We start from the raw sequence: 27,431 nt of genomic DNA, 5'->3' as shown, positions 1-27,431 counted from the left end.
GAGAACGGGGTGGACGGGACGCGCTTCCGTGCCTGCGCACCAGCATCCATGAGGGTCAGATACTTATTTCAAGTTTCAAGTTTGTTTATTGTCTCTTTTCTATTTTCACCGAATACGTGCATGAATATCTGGAGGCTTAGCCTATTGGCTAGTAATGGATCCATTAAAAACATATCACAAAGTAATCAGGGGTTATGCTACGTACAATCACATGTTTGAAGGAGATGTAGTATGTACGGGTGCCCCAAAAATTGCCAATAAAAAGCATGTGTAGGAATAGGAAAGACGCATTCAAGATTAATTACAGTGCTAAAAACAAACGCTCGGTTTTATACAGACAAATTAAACTATGAATAAGGCAGCTGTGGATAGTTCACATTGCAATAACACACAACAGACCACACGTCAGGAATGAAGTACTTCGTCAGTGGTAAAAAGCTACAGATAGTATCGTTGTCCCCAAGGCAGTAGCAGTCAAAATCATGTACTAGGCATTGTAAGTCGATGCTATTTTCACTTTTTTCTTACTTTTTTTTCTTACTTTTTCTTCTTCGATGTGCTGGATATTGTGTGATGCGAAAAAGAAGTCTATCAAAGCATGGTCTACCCTGGTTGATCGTAAAACGGATGACGGAAGATCATTCCAAACTTTAACCCCGGCGTACTTGAGACGGCGTTGTCCGTATGTGTTATGAGAGAGAAGAATTAAAATTTTGCCCTCGGAGGCAGAGCGGCTACTTGTACCGGGTGTTTGGAAAATAATTCTGGGAAAGGGAAAGTTGTTACAAATTATTTTATATACCAAGAGAGCTATACGATAATCTCGTAGCGTAAGCACAGCCTGCCTATAGGTGGTCCTCATGTTTGCTAGCTCCCACAGCAAGCACATAAATGCAGTGACTGAGAAAGATGGTGGCCAAAGGGAGAAAAGGGGGTGGTTCCTGAACAAACAGCCCTTGATCATCAAAATAGCAGAAAAGAGCGCTGATGACTCCGAGTCCTCGGCTGGGGTGTCAAAATACCTTCTGGCCTACGTGTACAGTGCATTCACAAACTTTTCTTTAAAAAATCTTGCGATTACACACACTCCCTCCATGGAAGGGGTTTGTTTCCGGCAAGGTGGTTGAGTTGAAATTTGTGATTTGTAACATCAACTCGCCATTCGTCCCTTTCATTTAGCATGCTTCCGAGCTTCACTTCAAAAACCCTACTTTTTCTAATTTACGTATAAATGGATTGATTATGGAATATTCTCTTATTTACCTCTGCTCAAATAAAACTGTGTTATACCTGAAACGCTGCTGTGTCCATGCAGGCGTAACATTCTTCAATGATGTTGTGTGGGGTACATTAAGCTCAGTACTAATAAACTTAAAACCAGGGCAAGTGAAGTTTCCCCCATTGTTTCAGGGTATCCAAACTATTTATAAATTTTTGTAAGCATTCTAACTGTCTACCAATACTTTGGGGGTAACTCAACTCAGCTCACCCTTTTTTCCCATGTCTTTATTATTGTTGTGCTCTACAAACACATTCCCAGCTGGAACATGCCTGCTGAATTTAGGGCCCAAACCATTCTTTTGCTATTTCAGACGATTGCAGCTGTATGAAACATTGCTTCAATATATATTTCTAACAGGTCACTTAACTACTGTCAAAACCATATTCAAACATTAATTGCTATTTATAACAAACAGTATTCTAACATTTTACATAAAACATTTGGTGTTACCTCACTTGACGTTTTTGTTACACAGCCAGCCTGGTTCATATTTATCTAGGTATGAAGGGCATGTACACAACAAATGCCTTACTGCAATACATTCACATGCCCGCCTTACAGCAAATCAGCCGTGACAGAAGCCACACGTTTTGGCTTTCCAGCAGAGCTTTGATGTCAACAAAAAAGCAATCTTTCTTGGCTTCTCTGCAGAGCTTTGCACTCAAGCAAAAAGATCACTTGGTTGTTTGGCTTTCCTGCAGGACTGTAGTGTAGTGCTAGAAGGCATCACTTGCTTATTTGGCATTTTTTCTGTGTATTGTGCCAAGAAACCCTTGCGTTTTGTTTGGAAAAGGAACTTCACACCACAGACTGTGCAGAAAAGTAGAGCTACTCACTGACTTTTTTCACAGCCACGGAATTTTGGTAGAATCACTTGTCATTGACAAACACCATGTTTGCTTTCTGTCTGAAGGTGTGAATCTGGTAGAGTTGGTTTATATTTTGGGGAAAAATACAGCGACAATAACAGTACTGAAGTACAAGGAAAGGTGCTGTGATGAACAGTGTCCATGTGTTCGCAGCTTTTTTGTCGTTTCTTTCCTGTGTTTTTTCATGAAGACTTGCTACAGTGCCTGATCAAGCCTGTTTTTGTCTAACAAAAATGTCAACAGCGAAGCACTTATCAATGCTCACATGCTGCCCATTGACACCAAAGCAGAAGTACGTTCACTGGAGTCATTTTATTGTTGAAGCCTTCCAGGATAAGCTTCCTCGAAGCCTTCGAGCTTTCAGCTGTACTGCAATATTCACAAACACCAATAAAGACATTCACGTCCACATAGGTGTCCTCGGCTCCAGTTCCTGCACAAGATATTAAGTACTCTGAAGAGAGGATAATGTCAAGCTGTACAAGAACCATTCCCTCGTAGATGTGCTCCATAACCTGTTTTTTAGGCTTGTTAGCTTAAAAAATAGTCTCAGTGCCGTTTTTTTAAAGCTAATTACCACCACCAGAGAATGTGCTTTCTAGCAGTTGGGCTCTGCTGGGTATGCATCGTTGCAAACAAAATATGGGACACTGCATTATGGCCCTTACGACTAAGCATAGTCACTTAAGCAATTAGCCGAAACAGTTTTTTACACAGCACACAGTTAAAAAGCAAAAGAACATGAGATATCTCCTTGCAATTAAAAACTTTTACTGTTCACCCCCCTCCCCCAAACACAGAGCAGACAATTACAAGCTGTGAACACAAGTATTAACGTCAAGTTGAATTGCACAGGGTGCTCCGGATGGGTCCATTGATGTCACAGTCAATCAGAATTCGTGAATCCTCTGTAAGCCTTCGAGAGAAGCTCTCACCATTACTGGCCATCCAACTGAGTGGGCATGAAAGTATTGTTGTTGGTTATGTTGACTTCCAAGCCAAACACGAGTAAACAGAAAACTAGCGTACCAAAATACATAATCAGAACAGATGCAGGATGAAGTTTGTTGACTAACCGGGTTGAAGAAGGCAGAAGGCAGTGGGGCAAAGATTAGGGAAATAAAATCCATGCTGTAATTGTGAACGAAGTTATGAAACGCTGCCAGACGATCAGCTGGTGAGGAGGGAGGGCTATCCTATCTATCCCTTGCTACCTCTTTACTATAATTGAGCAGATAACAACCTTTCATTAAACTTGCTAGCTGGCTGTTCCACGTACCCTATGTAGAAAATTTCAAGGTAGACAAAACGTTGTTTCCTGTGCATTCAATAATGGCTGCCTATAGATTGCTTAGAATTCGCAGCTCATTTGAAGTCTTGCATATCATGAAAGCACAATAGTATTATTCGAAGCAACAAATTCGAAAAACATATATGAACAACATGAGCCACTTGTTTACCTTGAGCACACCAAACTTGAAAGCACTATGTAACACAAGTGTCAAGCTTGGCACAAATGGCGATCTTATCGGCCTGACTTCTCCCGAACTTGCACATTTGGAGCTTGAGCCTCCTTGCACAGGAATCCAGCCAGTGAGCGGCTGGTTTCAGCGATAGCTGAGTACCTATGCTGCCCATGGACGGGCGGCTGCTGGGCTCTCCCATTCACCAGGCCACCCACGAAAGTGGAGCTGCGCTCCCTGCATGCAGCGTGCACGGATCGTTTCGCGGGGTAGTAACGTTTCTTGCAGTACCCCGCGAGAAAAATTGCAGAACAGGCTACTGCGAGGACGGATTGCGTTCGACGATACCCTGCGCTACCTGACGATACTTGATTCGTGCACACTGACGCCGCTGACACTGCGTTGCTCGCGTTATCAGGCGTTATCACGTCATCAAAGTCAGCTACCTCGCTAGACACGGCGCAAAGCGCTGGAAAACTGATCCGCACGTAACGTTTCACGCCAGCCGATGGCACGCGAACTGCAAGACAATATGAAGCTAGCAACATATTTAACGACAACAAAAGGAGCACGGAAAAAAGCTGGGCGAAGCAGCTTGCCAAAATAGCACAAAATAGGATGCGTTAGGCTTACCAAGACTAGCAGCAGCAAGTTCACGAAAAATACTCAATAAATAACTGCAAACAATCCTCCCAACATGAAAAAAAGCGCCTCGAGGCAGCCGCTGTGCAAGGCGATAAGGATGTAGCGTTGCGCAGGCTTGCGGTTGGAACGAAGGCCGGAATCCCACATGGCGCACACACGCCGTCAACCTACGCCCATGACCTACGCCTTCAAATGTGCAAAAAAAAAAATAGTGACGCCACAGGAAGTCACGTGACTAGTTTAGTTTGACGTCACTTCTGCGGGGCAGGAGCCACCGCGAGGGGGCTAGATCTCGTACCCCGCGCGGGGCACGAGACTTACCCTTAATATTATTGCACAGTTCGCTTCCTTCACTCAACAGAATACCCTGGCTGAAATATGAGCGGCCTGCGACGCGAAGAACATAGTTCAATGGGATCTCACTTATCGCGCCGACGGAGCAGCGCGCGGAGCGGCACTCCGCAAATGGACATCAGCGTGACATCACCCCGTGAAGCTAAAAGAAGTGACGCGACAGCGCTCGTCAAAAACTCGTGACGTCACTTCACGCGCGCGGCCCCACGAGCGGCGAGCGGGCGCAGCACCCTCTCAAGCGGGCGCCGGTGACGTCCGCACTTGGCGGTGAGGTCAGGCCGGAATTCTGTCACATGCGCCGTTCGGGATGAAAGCGCAGGAATTTGAAACAAACAATTTTCAGGCCGTTCAATGTAATTAACTATCGCGCGCTGAAGTATTTGAAGTGCTGTTTCAGGTTCGCCAGACCATTAAGCATCGATAAAAGCAATAAAAGTGTAACAAAATTTTCGTTTCAGTGCTCCTTTAATGTGCGCCGAAATCTCGACACACTGGGGTTTCAGATTCCTGCTCCCATCGGAAAACAGCCGCCGCATCTGGGGATCGATAACGCGTCCTTGGGCTCAGAAGCGCAACGCCTTTCCCACTGAGTCCCCCAGGCGTGTTTTCCACCGGCACGGATGCCGGCACCTTGAAATGAGTCACTGCAATGAGAAGGCCGTGATCATGAGTATAAGCAACTAAAATAAAACCCAGTATGTAGGCTCTTATCCCATGAATTTTCAAACTTCTTTTCAATAAGGCCGTTTACTGCCTAAGCTGCAAGCTCCGTTTGGCAAATGACGGAGGGCACCGCGCGGCCAAGTTAAAAATCACCCTAAACTAGGTCCGGATATCCTCCCTGTTAAGTTTGTGGGTTGCTTCGCGTAATTCCTAAGACTGGCCTGGAATGTTTTTTTTTCTTTCATTTTCGTAGAAGCTTGGACTGTGTGTCAACTAGCCGGCCTAGAAGGGCTGAGGGGAGTGGTGCACCGCAGATGGAAGCACTTTCTTCGAGTGGATTTTTTTGTCGTTCTCTTGGGCCGCCGGACACCGCTTCGGCGGCAACTAGGTATCGGTTGGTCCAAATTCCCGGAAGCATGCGAGGGGCGGGGGCCATGCGATTTCGCACCGGGCGCGTTGAGTGTCCAGGCTGCGGCGCGGGAACGGCAGCGGCCGCGCAGCGGCCGGGTCATTAATAGGTGGGTGGACTCGCCACGAAGACGCGAAATGTCAAAGCGGCGGCAGAGGCGGCGACGGCTTTCTTTGAAACTGTAACACGGTCCGTTTTGTTTGGCAATGGGTAATTCGGGAACGACCGGAAACGGAGCGTCAACTGGAACTAAATTCTCAGAACCGTTGGCCGCGGAAACGGGCATGGTGCGGCGGTGGATACCTTTGGTAAACAAGCGGCGACACGCCGCAGGCGTTTGTTGGCACGTGGGGTTCGGGGAGTGCAGGCCTAGTCGGGCCCTTTGAGGCCACTTCCTAAATCGGTGTAACAACGCGTCAGACTTGGTTAGTTTATTTGTTTTAAATGCGGAGCATTTCTTAGGCTCGCGATGTCACTCGTCGATGTGGTCGGCGCCGTCCACACGCTCACTGCGCATGCGCGTCGCGTCGAGGCGCAGGTGCGCGTCTCTCCCCCGCACCCTCCTCGTTCTCAACAGGTGCGGCGGTGCGGGAGGAGCGCGTGTACCCCGTGCGCTCCGTCGCTCTCAACAACAACTGCGGCGGTGCCGGGGGAGCGCGTCTGTGCGCGCATGCGTCGTAGCTACCCGTGTGCTGCGTCGCGCTCAACAGTAACGGCGGCAGGGCGTGTACACGTGATAATGGCGTGGTGGGTGCGTGGAAAGTTCGGGCGCTTGTGTACGGAAGTGTTAAAAAGGCTATTAAATAAACGAACGAACAACAACAACTCAGCTGTAAATATTGTAATAAATTGTAAATTTCATGGAGTAGACCGTCAGCTGTGTGCCTTCGATCAGCGAGCCATCATCAACATCTTCATCATCATCGATAGATCGATCCACGTATCTCAACTCTCCCGGAGAACAGTAACGTACAACAATGCTCAGCGTGGCTCTACACTCTTAGTCAATTCCTGGTTATCCAACCCGCATGCAGGCGGGCTGCTGCGTGAATTTAAAGCCGCTTGTAAAGCGGTGGTTCAGGCAGCCTCGAACGCAAGCGGCCCGTCAAACACGCGGCCCACCGAACACGCGGTCCGGCGTTTAAGCGGCCCTCCGCCTAACCAGAGGGCCACCTAACGTGTGTTCGGCGGGCCGCTGGCCGTAATTTTTCTACGCGGCCCGTTATGCTAATCCATTCCCGCTTACGAAGCGGCCCCCAAATCATACGGCCCCTCAAATAAGCGGCCTTGTAGCTTTCACACACACAAAAAAAGTGTCGCCCAGAATTGATTTTATCCGGGTTTTTTTCGCTCGCATTGCCAGGCCAACGCCAGCACCCCGTGGCGAATGCCCTAACGTTACATCCTGCAAGACATGTAAGCACATGGACGTAACCCTAAGGAGAATCGAACCTGGGTCCACTACAACACATCAAGAGGCGGATATCATGACCACTGCGCCACGACCCACGGGTCGCTGGGGAGTGCAAACATGGGCTTATAAGTATTCTGCATGCTGTTGCGCGTCAAGCAGGAGTCTTAAATACACATTCCGCGGCGAGTGGTTTTCTTTAGACCACCGCTTTTGAATCGCTCTACCAAAGAGGCATACTACTACGGTTTGCGGGAGTAAATTTAAGTACATTGGTACGAGCGGAAACCTTTTGTCACGCTGTGTGCCCGTTCCAACAGTATGATGCGCCATGCAGGGATTTATTCCATGCATGCAAACGGATTTGATAACAGGTCTTATGCCTTGTTACCAAAAGTACACTCTTAGTCGCGTCCCGGATGGCGTCCTATTTATATGCGGTGGGCAGTCTCAATACCGTGATATAAGAGGCCCTGACAGACTTCTTTTCCGTGACAAAACCTCAGGTAGTTGCATCACGCTTATAAGCTGCGCCAACGGCCCGTGTCACGGCTATAAACTAGCAGACAGCCTGACGCCAGGAATAAAATAAAAAAGGGGGGCAATCGTGAAGCTTCGAGCGATATGTGTGGCTTGCGGCGCATGCGGGTATTCCTGCTCAATAATAGCCCGCGAGCTTCTTTTGCGGTGGCCGACCACGCGCGCCCGACGGCGCGGCGAAAGCCGAAAAACATTCAAAAATATCTCGCGCGCACATGCGCAGTAGTAGTGGAAAAAAGTTCACGCGCGGCGAGTTGTGATACGGCGATCTGTCTCTATCGCGTACGTGCGACAAATTTCACCGCGGAGCAAGTTGGCGGCCCCCGCTTTGACTCTTGCTCTGTGTAGTTCATACTTAGTTCCGAGCGTTCACACTTTCTTGACCACGTTCGCTTCCGCTGACATCAAATGGGTGCTTCGAGGTCAGTGTAACAGTAGAAACAACTGCAAATGCGATGGGTTTATTAGGGCCACCGGTCACACAAGCCAGGCGGCGGCGCCATGTCTAGCCGGCTGGTGTGTCTATTGCGGGCATAGCCCGGTTGAATACGAAAGGATAGGTAAGTCCCTTGATTTCTTGTTTTTTTTTTATCGAGGGGTGGGGGCGCAGACTGTAAGAATTTGTGTTTGCAGACAACTAGTAAAGGCCATGAAATTATGCCTTTTTCGTCGTCGTAAGAAGCCCGTGCCAAAACCGTTCTGCGATACCCGGGGCCGTACGGTAAATTTGACGTGATTTATATATAGAGGATTCGGTTTTCCTGTGCGGCGGCCGTTTTGGGATCCAGGCGAAAAATGAAAACGCTTGCACATGTCAGGTGCTTCCGTTGCCGTAATGAGTACCGTGGTTTCATAAAGAAATTGCATTTTTTCCACGCGTTTAAGTGTACAGGTCAAGGCACATAAAACCCAGTTTGAATTTTGTATTTTCCAATATTCCATGGCCTCTGCTTGTCATTTCCGGTAGGCGTACCAGAAAGTTATGTAACTTTTTTTCGTAACTAGGTTTTCGCGTAGTCGTTTCGGCTGGTGACTTTTCTCGCGCTTTGAGTAGTCTGTATTCTGTGGCGATTTGTAAACTTCATCAGGGTGCGCTTAAGTGGTAAACTTTTCACATGAAGCAGCATTCATGACTAACACCAGCCCACATCTTGCTGTGTACGCCACAGCTGTCGTCTGTCTGGAGTGTCAACTCGCGGTTTGCAGAAACATGATAGCATTGGCAGCGCAAACGCGGCGCGTCGCCGGCGTGAAGGTCGCTCGAAGCGGTGGCTTCTAATGTTGTTACAGATGCGCTGGCTGTTGCTCGGTGCGCGCAGTTTACCTATGCTTTAGCAAAAGATATTGCTAGCAATTTTGTTCCATATTTAACAAAATATTTTGCGCCAGTCTATTGGTGAAACTTGCTTCATAAAAAGAAACTAGGGCACATTACCTTCCGCGTGTGACAGCGAACAGAGTTTCTTTTCGACGGGCAATTGATGTGTCTCCGTCAAATAAAATTATGGCAACGTTTTCTCGCACGCCTTTGCACTGAAAAAGCGCTCAGTCTTTCTATGTATATGAAGAAAACGTCCTTTTGAGAGCGTTTGAATCTACAAGCAGTAAGAAAGAAATAGTTGTCTAAACTACAGCGATACACTTACCTGATTTATATTTTCACATATCTGCTAACGCGTTGGTGATACTTCTGCTGTGCCCCTTCAGGCTATACTGTTTTACTGCCGATAAATAACACCACCATTTTTACCCTGGTGACTTATTCACCTGCCGTTTCTTTTCCTCACGCAGTGCCCACACAACAGATTGCTGCCCGTGACTCAACATTTTTGAAATGTTTACAACGGTGTTTCCAATACAGTGCGACGAAATTCCAGAAGCAGCAGCTGCCGGGTCAAAGATTGCTTGGGGCAATTCTACAAAGGCCATCTACATCATCGGAAGTGGTGTACCTGGACCATAATTGAAGCCCGGAGAATGTACTTTTTCTTTGTTTGGTAATATATTACATTAAGGACACGAGATAACCGTCAGCTTTAAGCCAAACGTTGGGCGTTATACAGTCAGTAGCCAGCAAAAAAGACAAGTTTCCTCCCTGTTTTGTAAGCAGCAAGCTGTTGAAAATTCTATAAATTAAAACAATAATTTTATCTGGACAGGTCATTATTTGCTCTTCCACAAAAAAGATTTTCATTTGTGTGTTCCATAACGGCAATCTGCTAATATTTGTATTTATTATTTCACTAAGTCTTTTGTGTTCACATTTGTATCTTGGATATCAAATAAAAAGAAAACATCGTTCCTTGGACATGGTGTCATTTATGTAATTTTCATCTGACACTTGTGCATGCTCATGAATTCGAGAATGACAAAATACTTAACATTTACATACCCAACTCAGTTCTCTGTTCCTCAGTGGCTAAGGCGTTGAACTGCTGAGCACGAGGTCGCGGGTTCGATTCCCGGCCGCGGCGGCCGCTTTTCTGATGGAGGCGAAAAGCAAAAACGCCCGTGTGTACGAGATTTCGGCGCACGTTAAAGATCCCCAGGTGGTGAAAATTAATCCGGAGCCCTCCACTACGGCGCGCCTCATCGCCTTCGTTGCGTCGGCGCGTTAAAACCCACAATCAATCAATCAATCAATCAGTTCTCTGTTCGTGTCCCCAGCTTGTATGAGTAGACTACCACTTCAAGATCCGGATATGTTTAAGCTATACAGATACTTGCTTTACAGCTTTGCTTGTAACATGGCATTATGAATATAGGGAGTTTTTTTATTTCGTGGTATGAGCATTGAGGCCTGATAAATCAGGTGACAAAACACCGAGATTATGAAGGTAGAACCTCATTGACTGAAAACTGAGGTCATGAAAATGTTCCAGAAGGGCACAAATGAAAAATGTTTTGGGGTAATTGCAGCCATTGTAACCCATTTATTTGTGGCATTGGTTTATATGGTCTAAACTTTCGACACAAGGGTGCGTTCATGCCCAAGTGCTATGGTTTTGGTGAAGTGCCTTGAAAATGTTGAAAATGCTGAACCGCGACCTTGCGCTTCTGCGTACAATAATAACTCGCTAATAACGGAAGCGCGAATGAAACGAGACCACTTAAAAAAATTGCATAAATTCAGAGAAATGTCTATTAAAGCGCAGCATTCTTACAGCGCTCTTCTTGAGTGGGAGTCTTTTAGAGAAAATTTTCTTGGTTTTACTAAGTCCTGTCCGTTCAATTATCTCCATTTACCTTATTATAACGATCACAGGTGTTACTTGCGCCAAATCTGCATTTTTTTGTAAATGAAGGGCGTTACAAGGCTTAACATTTTCTGTAAAGTTATATTTTTCTTGTTCTTTAGTTGTTCAAAATTCTGTTCGACCAATTATCTCCATCTACGCTATGATAACGATTACAAGTGTAATTTCTGCAAAATCTGCATTATTGTGGAAATGCAGGGCATTATACGGTTCGCCATTTTCCGTCATTTTTTTATATTTTTCTTAATTTTTACTTTTTTTAAACGTTGTTTGAACAATGATCTTCATTTACGATATTATAACGATTAAAGGTGGAACTTCCGCGAAACCTGAATTTCCCTGGTAAGGCAGGGCGTTACAAGTTACACGGTCGAGCGCTTATCCGGTCTGCGCGAGAAAACGCTAGAGATTCTTTGTGTGCTAGCGATCCATAAAAGAAAACGCATTATCTGGCCTTCCAACGGCTCTTTATCTCTTTACGCAGCAATTCTGCAGGCGTCGCGACACAATGGTAGGTAGGGTGAGTGATTTATTATTGGTTCATTACATCACCAGATCCGTATTTTACTACCGCCCCCCTATTACAAAAACAAAGGTCAAGGCATGTAACCACACCATCAGAAGAGCTACGACGAGCAGAAAAAATTCCGTAAACCATTTCAGGTTTGGTATACTTGCTACTCGTGACGAGACAGCTCTTATTTTCAGTGCAACAGTGCGCCTTACGTGTTAGTTATTTGCAAGTATTGTCATGGGGGCACTTTCCACCAATGGCCAAGAATACGTTCGGTAACAAGACAGAATAACTGTTATCAATTCCGTTTGCATCGATGGAATAAATCCCCGCACGGCGCATGTTGGAACGGGCACACAGCATGGCAAAAGGTTTCCGCTCGTACCAGTGTACTTAAATTCTCGCAAACCGTAGTATTATGCCTCTTTGGTAGAGTGAATCAAAAACGGTGGTCGTAAAGAAAGCCACTCACCGCCGAATGTGTTATTTAAGATTCCTGCTTGACGCGCAACAGCATGTAGAATACTTATAAGCCCATGTTTGCACTTCCGAGCAGCCCGTGGGTCGTGGCGCAGTGGTTGTGATATCAGGCTTTTGATGTGTTGTAGTAGACCCAGGTTCGATTCTCCGTAGGGTTACGTTTATGTGCTTACATGTCTCGCATGATGTAACATGTTTTAGAGAATTCTTCATGGGGTGATGATGTTGACCCGTCATTGCAAGCGAAAAAAAAAACGTATGACATCAATTCTGTCCACGCGGATTTTTTCTTTTTTTTTTGGTGAAAAGCAAAAAGGCCGCTTATTTGAGGGGCCGTATGATGTTGGAGCCGCTTCGTAAGCGGGAATAGATTAGCATAAGGGGCCGCGTAGAAAAATTACGGCCAGCAGCCCGCCGAACACACGGCCCGGCGTTTAGGTGGCCCTCCGGTTAGGCGGCCCTCAAGAGGGCCGCTTAAACGCCGGGCCACGTGTTCGGTGGGCCACGTGTTTGGCGGGCCGCTTGCGCTCGAGGCCGCCTGAACCACGCTTTATAAGCGGCTTTAAATTGACGCGGCGGCCCGCCTGCATGCGGGTCGTATAACCAGGAATTGACTAAGAGTGTATTCTTGGACATTGGCGGAAAGTGCCCCCTATGACAATGCTTGCAAATAACTAACATGTAAGGCGCACTGTCGTGCTGAAAATAAGAGCTGTCTCGTCACGAGTGGAAAGTATACCAAGCATGAAATGGTGTACTGAGTTTTTTCTGCTCGTCGTAGCTCTTCTGATGGTGTGGTTACATGCCTTGACCTTTGTTTTTGTAATAGGGGGGCCGTAGTAAATTGCGCATCTGTTAATGTAATGAACCAATATTAAATCACTCCCTCTACATAACATTGTGTCGCGACGCCTGCAGAATTGCTGCGTTGACGCCCAGGTAAAGAGCCGTCGGACGGCCCTCTAGATACTGCGTTTTTCTTTTTTTGATGGATCGCGTGCACACAAAGAATATCTTAGCGTTTTCTCGCGCAGACCGCATAAACGCTCGGCCGTGTAACTTGTAACGCCCTGCATTTAGAGAAAAATGCAGGTTTCGCGGAAGTTCCACCTTTAATCGTTGTAATATCGTAAATGAAGATCATTGGTCAAACGAAACTTTGAGAAACTAAAAATTAAAAAAAATATAAAAAATGACTGATAATGGCCAACCGTATAACACCCTGCATTTCCACAATAATGCAGATTTAGCAGAAATTTCACTTTTAATCGTTATCATAGCGGAGATATTTGGTTGAACAAAATTTTGAAAAACTAAAGGACAAGAAAAATAAAAAAATACGGAAAATGCTGAGCCTTGTAACGCCCTTCATTTACAAAAAATGCAGATTTGGCGCAAGTAACACTGGCTGTGATCGTTATAATAGGGTAAATGGAGATAATTGGACGGACAGGACGTAGAAAAACCTAGAAAATTGGCTCTAAAAGACTCACACTCAATAGAAGCGGCATGAGAATGCTGCGCATTAGTATAGACAATTCTCTGAATTCATGCAACTTTTTTTAAGTGGCCTCGTTTCATCCGCGCTTCCGTTATTAACGAGCTATATTATTGTACGCGAAGCGCAAGGTCGAGGTTCAGCATTTTAAACATTTTCAAGGCAGTTCACCAAAACCATACCACCAGAACGCACCCTTGTGCATCGGAAGTTTAGAACATATAAAACAATGCCACAAATAAATGGGCTTGCAACGGCAGCAATTGCACTAACACATTTGTAATTTGTGCACTTCTGGAACATCTTCATGACCTTAGTTTTCATGCAATGAGGTTTTACCTTTATAATCTCAGTGTTTTGCCACCTGATTTATCAGGCCTCAATGCACATACCACGAAAAAAAAACTCCCTATATTCATAATATCATGTTGCAAGTAAAGCTGTAAAGCAAGTATCTGTATACCTTAAACCTATCCGGATCTTGAAGTGATAGTCTACTCATACAAGCTTGTGACACAACCAGAGAACTGAGTTGGGTATGCAAATGTTAAGTATTTTGTCATTCTCGAATTCATGAGCATGCACAAGTGTGAGATGAAAATTACATAAATGACACCATGTCGAAGGAACGATGTTCTTTTTATTTGATATCCAAAATACTAATGTGAACACAAAGGACTTATACTGAAATAACAAATACAAATATTAGAAGATTGCCCTTATGGAACACACAAATGAAAATCTTTTTTTGTGGAAGAGCAAATAACGACCTGTCAAGATAAAATTATTGTTTTCATTCATTTAATTTTCAGCAGCTTGCTGCTCACAAAACAGGGAGGAAACTTGTCTTTTTTGCAGCTACTGACTGTATAACGCCCAACGTTTGGCCTAAAATGTCCTTAATGTAATATATTACAATACTAAGAAAAAGTACATTCTCCAGGCTTAAATTATGGTCTAGGTACACCACTCCCGATGATGTAGATGGCCTTTGTAGAATCTCCCCAAGCAATCTTTGGCCCGGGAGCTGCTGCTTCTGAAATTTCGTCGCACTGGAATAGAAACAGCGTTGTAAACACCTCAAAAACATTGAGTCACGGGTAGCAATCCGTTGTGTTGGCACTGCGTGAAGAAAAGAAACCGCAGGTGAAAAAGTGACCAGGTACAAAATGGTGGCGTTATTTATCGGCGGTATAACAGTATAGCCTGAAGGGGCGCAGCAGAAGTATCACCAACGCGTTAGCAGATATGCGAATATATCATAAATCAGGCAAGTGCATCGCTGTAGTTTAGGCAATTATTTCTTTCTTACTGCTTGTAGATTCAAACGCTCTCCACAAGGACGTTTTCTTCATATACATGTGAAGGCCGAGCACTTTTTTAGTGCAAAGGCGTGCGAGAAAACGTTGCCATAATTTTATTTAACGCCGACACGTCAATTGGACGTTGTAAAGAAACTCTGTTCACTGTTACATGCGGAGGGTAATGTGCCCTAGTTTCTTTTTATGAAACAATTTCCACCAATAGTATGGCGCAAAACATTTTATTAAAGATCGAACAAAATTGCTAGCAATATATTTTGCTAAAGCATAGGTAAACATAGCAACAGCCAGCGCATCTGTAACAACATTAGAAGCCACCGCTTCGAGCGACCTCCACGCCGTCGACGCGCCGCGTTTGCGCTGCCAATGCTATCATGTTTCTGCAAACCGCGAGTAGACACTCCAGACAGAGGACAGCCGTGGCGAACACAAGATGAGTGCTGGTGTTACTCATGAATGTTGCTTCATGTGAAAACTTTGGGTCGCAGGCGGCAGTGACGCATACATCGAGAGTCAACTGCAAGCGGCAGTCACCGCCATCGAGCAGCACCTCGTTGGTACCGGCCTGGTCTGTTCTCCTAGCAAGTCTGAACTACCCGTGCTCGCACCGAAACGCAGGGGCAATACACCGCAGCGCGAAGCCAACCGTATCAAAATAGTCACCGCATCGGGGCAACGCATCCCCGAAGTAACAAGACTCAAGGTTTTGGGCATGATCATTGGCAAGAACAACAGCAACGGCGAAACCCTTGCCAAACTCAGCAGCAAGACGGCCGAGGCAATCCGCCTCATTCACCGCATTTCTTCGAGAAGAACGGGCATGAAGGAAGATAACCTCGTGAGACTCGTCCAGTCCTTCGTCATCAGCCACATTACGTACGTGGCCGCGTACCATAACTGGAGGGTCATGGAACGGGCCAAGATCAATACACTCATACGTAAGGCTTACAAATCGGCACTGGACCTCATGGAAACGATGAGCACGGCGCGCTTACTACAACTAGGAGTGCACAATACCCTGGCAGAAATCATAGAGGCGCAATTGGCGGCACAGCTAGAACGTCTCTCCATGACGAAGACGGGATGCCAAATCCTCGAGAACCTTGGCTACAACCCGCACACGCCCGACAGGCAACAGCGCGACATAAACGAGGAAGCGATGGCGCACATACGCGTTGACCCAGTACCTAGGAACGTGCACCCGTAGCACAAGGAGAGGCGTGCAGCGCGGGCCAAAGCCCTCATCGAGATGTACGCCCAAGACGGGCACGCGCGTTACGTCGACGCAGCAGAGTATCAGCACGAAGGCTACGACGCGGTCGCCGTTAAGGCTTCCACTGGCACTAAGACCACGACTGCGAGTGTACGGTGCGCCGAAGCCACGGACGCCGAGGAGGTCGCCATCGCCTTGGCCATCTCTGAGGTTGAGTGCCGCACAGTGCTCGGTGACTCTAGAATGGCCGTACGCAACTACGCTAAAGGTCGCGTTTGCGCCAAGGCGGCCGCCATCATCGGCAAAGCAAGGCTCCAGGGCAGAGAAGTTCGTGTCAAGTGGTTTCCGGCACACATGGGCGAATGCGCAACTGCACCCAACCACAACGAGATGGCACACTCGGAGGCGCGAGCACTTACCCTAGCTCCGCTCCTCCGAGACCGACCGTCCGTGGTGGTTCGCTAACAAAGATCGCCTCGTGAGCTACAACGAGATCACCAAGGCCTACCGCCTGACTCGACGGGTCATGCCAAGTGAAGGCCATCATAAGGACAGCATGTAAGGTATCACTCCACGTCGCAGTTTTTGCCGTGAGCAAACTGACTACGGGCGGGCTTCCAGGGTAACAGAAGGAACACCGAGATACCGGTCTAAAAGAAAGGGAAGGCCTTCAACCTTAGGTAGGTAGAAAATTCGGAAGCAAAGAACGCACTCTGAAAGCGCAGCACGGGGACAGGTGAAGGTCAGTGGGAGAGACCTTTGTCCTGTAGTGGACCTAAGTAGGAAGATGATGACGAATAGGTCCTCAAAATGTGTCTTCAAAACGCTTTGTAAGAAATCAGAGAAACCGCTCACTTACCCCCCCCCTCTCTCTCTCCCGGAAAAGTATCGATTGCCCGCCATCACGGATATGTTACCGATCCAGCGACTCTGAATGAAAACTAACAAAAACATCGATCCAAACCTGCAGAAGGAGGGGCGATATTCAGGATCAACCTCATTCGAAGCAAGTTCCAGTATCGCAAGAACACAGTGTATACCGACTACTGGACTTACGAAAGTAGGAGGCAGCAATAGCCGTAGATGCCTACTCCAGCAATAGTTGGTACTGCGTGGCCCTCATTTATACAGGAACAAGGAAGAGGAAGTTGGAGCCATCCTCTTGGTTATCCGACCATCGGAAGTATCGAATAGGAGCTAAAGCACCATTACAGACTCTCAAAGGGCGTTAGACTGTTGGTTGCAGGAAGAACACCTAAATGCTTCGGTAAGATACTACCATCCGCAATGTAGAAAGTTAACCACGTCAGCTGAACAACCGTACACAAGGGCCCGGAAGAGAACGAGGCGCCGATGAAGGCGCACTCGAACTCACGTACCGCGCCAATTGCGTCCGCGACCACCGCACTCCCCTCCCGAAAAAAAACGTCACGAATGCCTCCTTATCCTACGCCTAGGAACACGAGCTTTCCCTGTGCTAGATAACGAAGAATTGCCAACTCTGTGGAGGATAGACCAACAGTAGTATCTTCAAATAAATAGGGGTGAATATGGTCGGTGGGAACATCAAAAATAGTCATACATCCACTCTCTTCCGCGAATCCGAGCCATATTCATGCTCATTACATGTTACACTTTTATCGAGACATGAGAGGGTGCTTTACAAGGTCATTACCTCAAGATCAGCACAAGCTGATTGAGAGGGCCAGGAAGCAGCTGCATCTGAGGCTCTAGGTTTCGGGTTCCACATTTGAGATTCCTACCGTCTGTTTACCGTTTAACGCTGTTTACCCCGTTATCTTAAACCTTAATTCACTCTCTGTCTCTCTTTAAACAATGAAGCAAAAATAGTGAGTCCGACGTAGACCGTAAAGAATTGACACTTTGAAAAACTCGCACAGTACCCCTCTCGCTCAAACTGACCAACAACCCGCAGCCGCAACCTTTCCCGTTAACATCTTAAGCCACAGAAGCACAGAGGGCCTCTGTCTCTATTGGTCCACGGGGATTAAGCACCTTCGCCGGTAATCTTTCTTCGCTTACCTTCAGTACTCGTGAACCATAGATTGTAAATGCCCCAATCCCGTTCTACAACTGTCCCTGAGAGTCGATGTAACTTTTCTTCTCCTTGCCTGCTATAGGTTGTACAGTCTAATCTGGTTACTAGGAACGCCACATTAACGAATTTCTCAAATTTACGAAGATTTCAAAAATCCCAGACAGATTGCCTATATTTTCAATGTAGAAATATTTCAGAACTACGAACTTCAATAAAACGCTTATTTCAGAGTAACGCACGTAATTTATTTTCTCCTTGATAATCTAGGAACATCACTATTACGAATTCGGGTAAAAGTAACAGCGCCGCAACTCTCGCATGAAACAAACTACCGTTTCTGTGTGTATTCCCCAAGCGCAGTAGCCATCATCATCACCATGTCGAGTGCCGGCTAGACCCGCGCCATAACATAAGGAACCAACCAACCAACCAACCAACCAACCAACCACAAAGCTGCGGTTTAATGTGCAGTAGCCTAGCAGGCCTAGCTGCATTTGCCACTCGTGCTTTCAATGTGATGGGTTTCGGTGGCTGGTCGATCGTTCTTCATGATATTCACGTGTGCGGGCAGATATTTCTTTGTCATGGGTTGCTGCGAAGTTTGTGCGAAATCCAACCATGAATGCAGCTGGCAATGGAGCCAAGAAGAAGCGAAAGCGACGCAAAGGAAGGCGACTGAGAGTCACCGAACGCAGAAGATGAAATCGTGTCGAATATTAATATTTTGGTGCACATGAACAAAGTCCTCACTTTTATCGCTCCGCGCAATGCCGCACCAGATGACATATTGTGCAAAGTGGACGACATAGAGGCATTCCGAATCAGTTGTGCGTGCTGCACGCGCCAGAAGTAACTGAATAAAGCAGCTTTGGAGTGAGTGCAATATTTTAACGCGATAGCGCTATTAGGCTCATTTTGCGATCTCCCCGCGGCTGCTAGCCGTCCGCTATCATCCGTGCTCAATAAGCGTCCGTGGAAATACGTCATCGCCGCTGCCAACCGGAAGATATGACTGAGGCAGGCAGATGCGAAGCCCGTCTGCACCTGGAATACGGGCAGCACCAACTGCTATGTTAAAAGAAGGACAACGATAGTACCGCCGCGACGAAAGAAAGGCCACGCATTTTTAACAGGGGCCACGCCTGCGCAGTGAAGTTCGTTCAGCGCCCAGTCGATGGTAGTATACTCTACAGATACAGTCGCCAGCCATGCTAACAACTGATCCCATTGCACCCAAACGTCTTTCCCCCGGAAGATGAAAATATACGAATGTCCATTAGTTCGCGTGCCGAAGCAACGCCTGGGCAACAAGGCGTGCCGTAGTGGAAGGCCCCAGAGTATTGTCGGCCACCTGGGGGTCTGTAACGCACGCCGAAATCTCGACGTACGGGCGTTTCAGTTTTCTGCTTCCATAAGGAAAACGGTCACCGTGGCCGGGAATTAAACCCGCGCCTTTGGGCTCGGCAGCGCAATGCCTTACCCATTGAGCCACCCCGGCGTGTTTTCTGTCGGAGCTGATGCCGGCACCAACAACAGGTCACCTAACCAAAACAGGGAGCAAAGGATTATCGCCAGTCTCAGAAATGAGGGAAGGCATTGATTATGAGCAGAGACGAACTCAAATATATCCAAGCATGTAGGGCCTAATCACACGAATTTTCAAACTGCTTTTCAATACTCCCGTGGTTCTGTCTCCGCTGCATCTCTGCTGGGCAAACGACGGAGTGCGCCACACGGCCAAGTTAAAAATCATTCTAAAATATATGTACGGATCGGTGCCCTCCCAGAGAACTGCCACGTAAGAATGCTCGGCATGTCTCTTGAATCAAGCGGCAGAGCCAAACTCACAGTCGCCAAAAAAAAGAGAAGATATTTAACACATTGCGACATTAAAAACGCATAAGCAATAAAAGCGCAAGAAAGAAAGAAGAAACGCTAATACTCTTGAAGCTGCCGTGTATTCTTATTAAAGGCAATAGTCTTTCTTGGGTTACTGAACGCGAAAATTTTGGTCTGTCTGTCTGCTTGTCTCTCTATTCAGCCGCACGGCCAAAAGTAAAAGAAATTCTAGAACGAGGCGTTCATACAGGCAAAACATTTCCAAATTAATAAATCCAGTGGCAATGTTCATACTATCCAACACTGTTGAGCAAAAAAAAAAGTTTTAGGCACATATGATGAGGCAAAACATCAATGCATAGGTGATATTTGCCGTGTTCTTTGAAATAAAGATACATGGCTGCGTGATTCTTGCGATAGAAAATAAGACAACACGTCTTAAAAAATGTTTGACCAAAAATACAAAAAGCACTCGCCCGCCGCACTAGCCCTGCTGGCGGCATTCTGAGAATTCCGACAGTATCCAAAGGTTCCATTATGATTGAAAAAAAATAGAGCGCGATTTAGACAACGACAGTAAAGATGGACGACGGGACGTCCCGTCGTCCTTCTTTACTCACGTTGTCTAAGTCGCTCTCTCTCTCTCTTTTTTTTCAATCAACTTGCCCAATAAATGTGTTTGCCAAAGGTTCCAGAATATGGCGCGCAAGCACTGGAACGCCGTACTAGACTAGCGGTACAATTGAGTTGACTTGAAAAAAGTTGCAGGGGACATCCACGTACGGGTCTTAATGGGGCCCTAAATAGGCTGCCAAATGTTACGATTTTGCGTGCGCAGTCACTGGAGTACTATCCAAGGAACGTCATCCCGCAAAAATTGTTTAAATTCGTTAAGTATTAGCCGAGTTATCGCTCATTAAAAGGGGCCGCCCATAAGGCCTGGGGCTCTCCTCCTCTAGTAGCTCCTCCGAAGCACTGTGGAAGCCGCGACGTCATCGACCCGGCGCAAGACCACCGAGAGAAACAGGGCAATCCATCACCCTCCTTGATGTACGTGCAGTCGTTGGCTGCGCCAAGCCCTGCGCGCGCTTTTTTTTTTTAGCACTCGACGCGCATGCTCCGCCCACCAGATTCCGGTTGCACGGTGAGCGCTGTCGCTGTGGTTCGCGTTCGCGGCGCCGTACTGGGCAGTGTCTCGTGCGTCATAGAGGCGCGTCAGAGCCGGAAAGAACTGCGTCAGAGCGTGCAAGTGTGGCGGCAAGGTATAGTTGGTGAGCCAGGAGAGAAAGTGAAATCTTTTTTTCGTGTTTGTGCGGCCCCTGCTTTACGCAGAGGTGTAATATTTGGTACACGTTGTCGTGAAGGGGTACTCTAGCGATTGCGCGATTGAAATGGCGACCTTCGGAAGCCTATTTAAGGCCCCTTTAAGATGTAAGACGCGATAGGGTCGACTCCGAGGGAGCATTTTCGGACGCCGTTGCTGTATTTACGATCAATGCTTCACGAGCAGTGAAAGTCAGCGAGGAAAGGGAGACTAGCAGCGAAGGTTTTTAATCGCCATGGCACGGAGACACAACGTTTCTCTTTGTTTCTGCTGCTTGAGATGTAAGCGTAAAAGGTTGTTGCTGCGGGTTGATTGTTGGTCCGTTTGAGCGAGGTGTCAGTGTCAGTGTTTCAAAGTGTTTATTCTCTGATGCTTAAAGGAGCCATGAAGAGAAAATGCAAGTTGGTTTTATTCGAAAGATTTCGTGTTTTATAGTGCCCCCAGCGCTTGTCCGGATACAAACGGTGCTTTATTCACTGAGAAATTAAACAATTTAGGTTAAAATTTTGATTTTCCCGCTCAATCGTGCGTTTTCGTGGTCCCAAGTGACATCACGGGAACCGACCGCTCTGCAGCCTAGAGTACCTTCATTCACGCATCCGCCGTACAGGGTAGAGACACGTAACGCTGGCACCGCCATGTTCGGTTGCTCGCTCGCCGCCGAAGCAAGTCATTGTGTCAAAACCGCGCTAAAATTATCGCCGCAACGCGGTTTACTGAAGAAGTTTGAATCATATTGTCTGTTTCGCGTTGCTAGGTCTCGTGGGAAACGAAAAGAATAACGCGTTGAGCCCGTTGGCCCAATTGCGGCGGCACGGGACCGTTCAAAGGTTGTCTCCACCCTGTAGCGGTGTTGGTTTGTTCCCGCGTTTCTTTACGGTCCGTAACCTAGATGGCGCCACCATACCGTGGCAAGCGTTTGGTTTCTTTTTGCCCGCATTTAAACCTGGCTTGTTTTTGTTCTGGGAGAAAATATTCGTTCCCTGAAACAGTGCTCGCTCGACAAATGGGGTCACGTAAGACACCGTTGCTTGCGTCAATCGGCCAGTGTCGTCTGAGACAACCCCAAGCCCCATAGTGCTGTGCAGCTAAACCAAAGCATGCTGTGCGCAGTACGAACAGCAGAACGCATCAGTACTTCTATGTTTACATGTGCTTTCGTAACTTCCACTGTTTGTCCCATCATTCCTATTGCTTTGTAAAGAATGTGCCCTAAATTTAAGCGCAAATCGCTCGTTCGTCTAGTTTGTAAGCTCTACCTAATTTGCGTCTGCTTCTGCCAGCCTCCGCCAATCGCAGAGCTTAGCCCATGTGACATCACAGGTTCTGTTGCGGGAAATGAGCTGGTGGGTCGCATGACCATTCCCGTTTTTCCTAATTATGTAGCTTATTTGAGCGAAGTTTACGTTAAAAGTGGTGTCAGTATGATTCTAACGAGACAATCTTTTGAATGAACCAAACTTGTGTTTTCTCTTCATGGCTCCTTTAAGCCGAACTGAACATATTTGATTTTTGCGAAGAGAGAGAGAGAGAGAGAGAGAGAGAGAGAGAGAGAGAGAGAGAGAGAGAGAGAGTATGAAGATATTTGTTACTGAAGAAATAGTTGAGAAATAGAAAAGGGGGCAAGAGATGGCAGGTAGCTTGAGGGTGGAACCTGAAGTCTAGGGCGCCAGATGTAGCAGCTCCTTCCCTTGCGCCCTCATCAGTTCGCGCTGATCTTGAGGTAAAGAGCTGGTCAAAGCTGCCTCCCATGTCTTAATAAAAGTGGAATATGTAACGTTTGAGTTGTCCTCCCCTTAGCATACCCTTGGACGTAGCTAGGTTGAGTGAAAGAAGATGAACGTTTCTCTGATTTTAGCAGAGTTAAGTTAATGTGTGATGTTCCCATTACACATCTTCGCCCACATAGATTTGTAGATACTTGTGTTGTTTCATCCTGCACAGAGTTTGCGATTCTTCAGCATTGAGACCAGCTTGTAGCAAGGAAAAAATTGTGTTCCTATAGCGTAGGATGAGGAGAAATTCTTGTCGTTTTTCTTGGAGGGGAGCGTGGTATTCGTGGTAGCAAGGTGCGCGCTATGCGAGTTCCCGTGCCTCGTGGTCGGTGCCCCGTTCTCTTCCAGGCCGTTGTGCCTGGGCGTTCAGGTGACGTTACTAATTTTCTGAATTGTGGAAGGGAGTATCTTACAGAAGCGTTTAGGTATTATGCCTGCAGAAAACAGGTAATGTCCTTTGAGAGCCTGTAACAATGTTTACGCCTCTATTCGATACTTCCGCTAGTAGGATTGCCAAGAGGATGTCTCCAACTCCGTTTATTTGTTCCTGTACTTATAAGGGTCATGCAATCACAAAAATTGCCCAAGTAGTCAACTACGACAACTGCTGCCTCATACTTTCGTACGCGCCGGAGTCGATGCATACTGTGGTCTCATGAGTTTGAAACTTTCCTCAAATGAACTTGATCCTGACATATGCCTGTTCTTCTGTAGGTTTGGATCCACGTTTTTGGTAGAGGAGAGATTTTATTCGGAGTCACTGAATCGCTGACCTGTTTGTCAAGGCGCGCAGGGCTTTCTTTACAGAGGGGTAACCTGTGTTTCATGCGATGGCCCGTCCCAATTTTGTTTTACCAGCCGCTCACTTCCTGCTAAGAGAGTGGTTTCTCTGATTTCTTCAAGAGCGTTATGAAGACAGAATGTGAGGGCCTATTCATCGCCATCATCATCAGCATGATCCTATTTAGGTCGAATGCAGAACGAAGGCCTCTCCCATTGACGTTCACCGTCCTTGTCCTGCGCTGCCCGAGTCCATTCTTTGCCTCCGAATGTTGCTATTTCTTCTCTCCTATAATACTCCTGCGACACGGCAAATATAATGTCATTCCCATCGAATATCATTCGTTCAAAATGACATTTGTTTGCTGCCGCACGAGAAAAAATGATGACATTCGATTAAAATGACATTAGGGACCAAATACCCATTCAACTGCGTTCTGCCAGCCAATGTATTATGTCGAAAACAGATTACTAGAAGCGTCAATAGCATTACAATATTTTTACATGCGGACAATTTTAGTCATTTATTTATTCATATGAAACGAGCCGAATAGACTTGTAAGAAATGAAACTGCCAGTCTCGCTACCAGGCCAGCCTCAGCCGGCGCCAGCTTAGAGTGCATTCAAAAACTGCATTCTTCAAGTGCTTAAATTGCATTTAAAAGTGCAGTAAAAGTATTTAACCTGTTTTAGTTCAGTTTTCGCAAATATTGAAGTTCTTATTAAAATATTTTGTCTACGCCAGTTTTTATCATCGCAACTACCATCATTTTCAAATCTGATTAATTTTGGCCGTGTAGCAGCGCGTCAAGAACATGGCATTAATTGTCGAACGAATTACATTTCATGGGAATGGCATTAAATTTGCCGTGGGGCTGGGGTATTATTCTAGACCATCTGTGGCTGCCCATTCTGTTATCCTGCTGAACCACCGGTTGTCAGTTTGTCTCACGCTCATAATTGCGAGGTTGGGGACTACCTTATATGTTGTCCCGATGATGGTCTTTTTTTATTTTCTTCGGCGCGGGAAAATTTGTGGTACGGTAAGCTCTGCAATATCCAGCTCATGATCAGTGGCTGAATGAGGGCTACCACTTCTTCTTTCTTCCTTCCCTGCCTCCTCTTGGTTTGGCATTTTATAATGTGGGTAATTGGCTACAGATTTTCTCTTTTTCGGTGATTGTAAATTAGGCTCTGCCACTTTACTCTAGAGCCACGCCGAGCACCATTACGTGACTGCTCTCTGTGAGGACATGCGTGCGTATTTTAGGGTGATTTTTAACTTGGCCGCGCAGCGCCCTCTGTCGTTTGCCAAACAGAGCTTGCAGCGGAGACAGAACCACGGGAATGTTGTAATGAAGTTTGAAAATTCATGTGATTAGACCCTTGGGTTTTATTTGGGTTCGTGTCATTTCATAATGCCTTCCGTGACCCGCCGCGGTGGCTCAGTGGCTAAGGCGTTGCGCTGCTGAGCACGAGGTCGCGGGTTCGATTCCCGGCCGCGGAGGCCGCTTTTCTGATGGAGGCGAAAAGCAAAAACGCCCGTGTACACGAGATTTCGGCGCACGTTAAAGATCCCCGGGTGGTCAAAATTAATCCGGAGCCCTCCACTACGGCGCACCTGATCGCCTGCGCTGCGTCGGCGCGTTAAACCATACCATCAGATCTGATCGCTTTCCGTGAGTTTTGAGAGACTGGCGTTAATCCTTTGCCCCCCGTTTTAGTTAAGTGACCCAATGGTGATGCCGGCATCAGCCGCGGTGAAAACACTTCGGGGTGGCCCAGTGGGTAAGGTGTCGCGCTGCTGAGCCCAAGGTAGTGGGTTCGATTCCCGGCCCCGGCGGCCGTCTTTCTGATGGAAGCAGAAAACTGAAACGCTGGTGTGTCGGCACTTCGGCGCTCGTTAAATATTGCCAGGTGGTCGAAATTATGCGGGAAACTTCTGCTACGGCGTGCAGCCCCGCTGTAGCTCCGGCTCATGTATTACCGGAATTCTATTTTTATCTTCCGGTGGAAAGAGGCTGTGGTGGCGTCAGTTGCGGGCATGGCTGGTAACCGTGTCTGTGGAGTATGCAACCACCGACTTGACGTTCAACGAACTTCACTGCGCAGGCGCGGCACCTGTTGAAAATGCGTGTCCTTTCTTTCATCTGCGCCACAATATCACTGTCCTCCTTTCCGCACTTCAGCTGCCCCGATCATAGAGTCTCTTACAATATACACTAGAGAGGAATCTGGCGCTAGCGCCTAGGCGGCTCACATCAAGCCGTCTGTGTCGTCATGGACCGCCATTAAAGCATGCGCTCGACTACGTTCAATCATTGGCTTGAATTGAAACGTTTTAGTGACCGCAAATTTAAACAAAGTTCCACAAAACTGCGAAAAATAGTACACAAAAAATGGTAAGTGGGAAATAAAACAGGCTGTTTTAAAACTAAGAAAAAAGGAAGTAAAGCGTATTTTTGCCGGAACGTTTGTGCCTGCTATTTTGCAGGCGAAGGCGGTAATTACGAACAATGTACAGGTCCGCGCAAAAGTAAACGGAGCACGGGAGCGGTGGCCGAACTGCATCGCTGCGCCGCGTATGGGCGCCGATGGGAACCATGGAGCGCCGGTCAAAGAGTGTGTTCGCACTGCCCCCGCCGCCCTATCTGATATGTTTAATCACCGCTCTGCTGGATTGTCATGCTCGGCGAGACGGTCTTCAAAAGGCCGCACGGGGCTATAGAGGGGCGCTGTTTGCATTGCCGCTCGCAGGCATCAGCTGCGACCGAATCCGCTGCTCATGAGCAGGGCGAAGCTGCGCGCGCCCGGAAATGTGCCTTGTTGCGCCCTGTAAAGGGCGGCATAAAATTGTAGGCCGCTGCGGTTGGGCATAGCATGTCATTATATAATTAATAGTCAGCCGGCAACAAAATTGCCGTGTACAATAAGAAAGCACATTCACAGACATTTTCGTTGTTCGGAAAAAAATTCCGCTTACGAGATTTCTTCTTTTATTTTGGGTTTGTCCCATGTTATTGATGCCGGTCAGTCCAGGTCTGTTCTGAAGAAAGGGAAATAAAAAATGTCCATGCGGTGGAAATTCTTTATTAGAGAACACCGTAAAGAATAGGTACAATCGTTGCCTGCTATTCCAGCGGGCCTCATAGGGCGCATATTCTGTTGCGCATTAAAACCAAAGCACCGTCAAGGCCTCAAAATGACCGATGACGAGTATAGTCATCATGACCGATGGCGACCACGGTCTTAATCGGTTAACTTGGTACAAGATCTTATGACGGCTATCCTATTGAACGGGAGCGAAAGGGTTAATGCGACAACAAAATATGCGCCCTATGAGGCCCGCTGTAATAGCAGGCAACGATTGTACCTATTCTTTACGGTGTTCTCTAATACAGAATTTCCACCGCATGGACATTTTTTCATTCCTCTTATTCCAGAACAGACCTGAACTGACCAGCAGCAATAACTTGGGACGAACCCAAAATTAAAGAAATCTCGTAAGCGAGATTTTTTTTTTTTTCGAACAACGAAAATATCTGTGAATGTGCTTTCTATATTGTACACGGCAATTTTGTTGCCGGCTTACTATTAATTATATAGCAATGACATGCTATGCCGAACCGCAGCGGCCTACAATTTTATGCCGCCCTTTCCAGCGCGCAACAAGGCACGTTTCCGGGGGCGCGCAGCTTCGTCCAGCTCATGAGCAGAGGATTCGGTCGCCGCTG

General features: G+C 46.9%; 1 protein-coding gene across 1 annotated transcript in view; it reads left to right on the top strand.

Moving 5' to 3' along the window:
• Nucleotides 1–15,956: 15,956 nt before the first annotated feature.
• LOC144158682 (sulfotransferase 6B1-like) overlaps nucleotides 15,957–27,431 on the top strand; it is a 34,251-nt gene continuing 22,776 nt past the window's right edge. The window contains exon 1 of the mRNA XM_077689722.1: nucleotides 15,957–16,169. Coding sequence (XP_077545848.1) covers nucleotides 15,957–16,169 — 213 coding nt within the window. The remainder of the gene's footprint in view (nucleotides 16,170–27,431) is intronic.

The sequence above is a fragment of the Haemaphysalis longicornis genome, unplaced genomic scaffold (genome assembly GCF_048455015.1).
Source record: "Haemaphysalis longicornis isolate Haplotype H1 unplaced genomic scaffold, Haemaphysalis longicornis Haplotype H1 scaffold_1, whole genome shotgun sequence".
NCBI classification, from domain to species: Eukaryota; Metazoa; Arthropoda; class Arachnida; order Ixodida; family Ixodidae; genus Haemaphysalis; species Haemaphysalis longicornis.
Note: the sequence above shows the minus strand (reverse complement) of the source record. Positions and strands in the feature narration are given on the sequence as shown.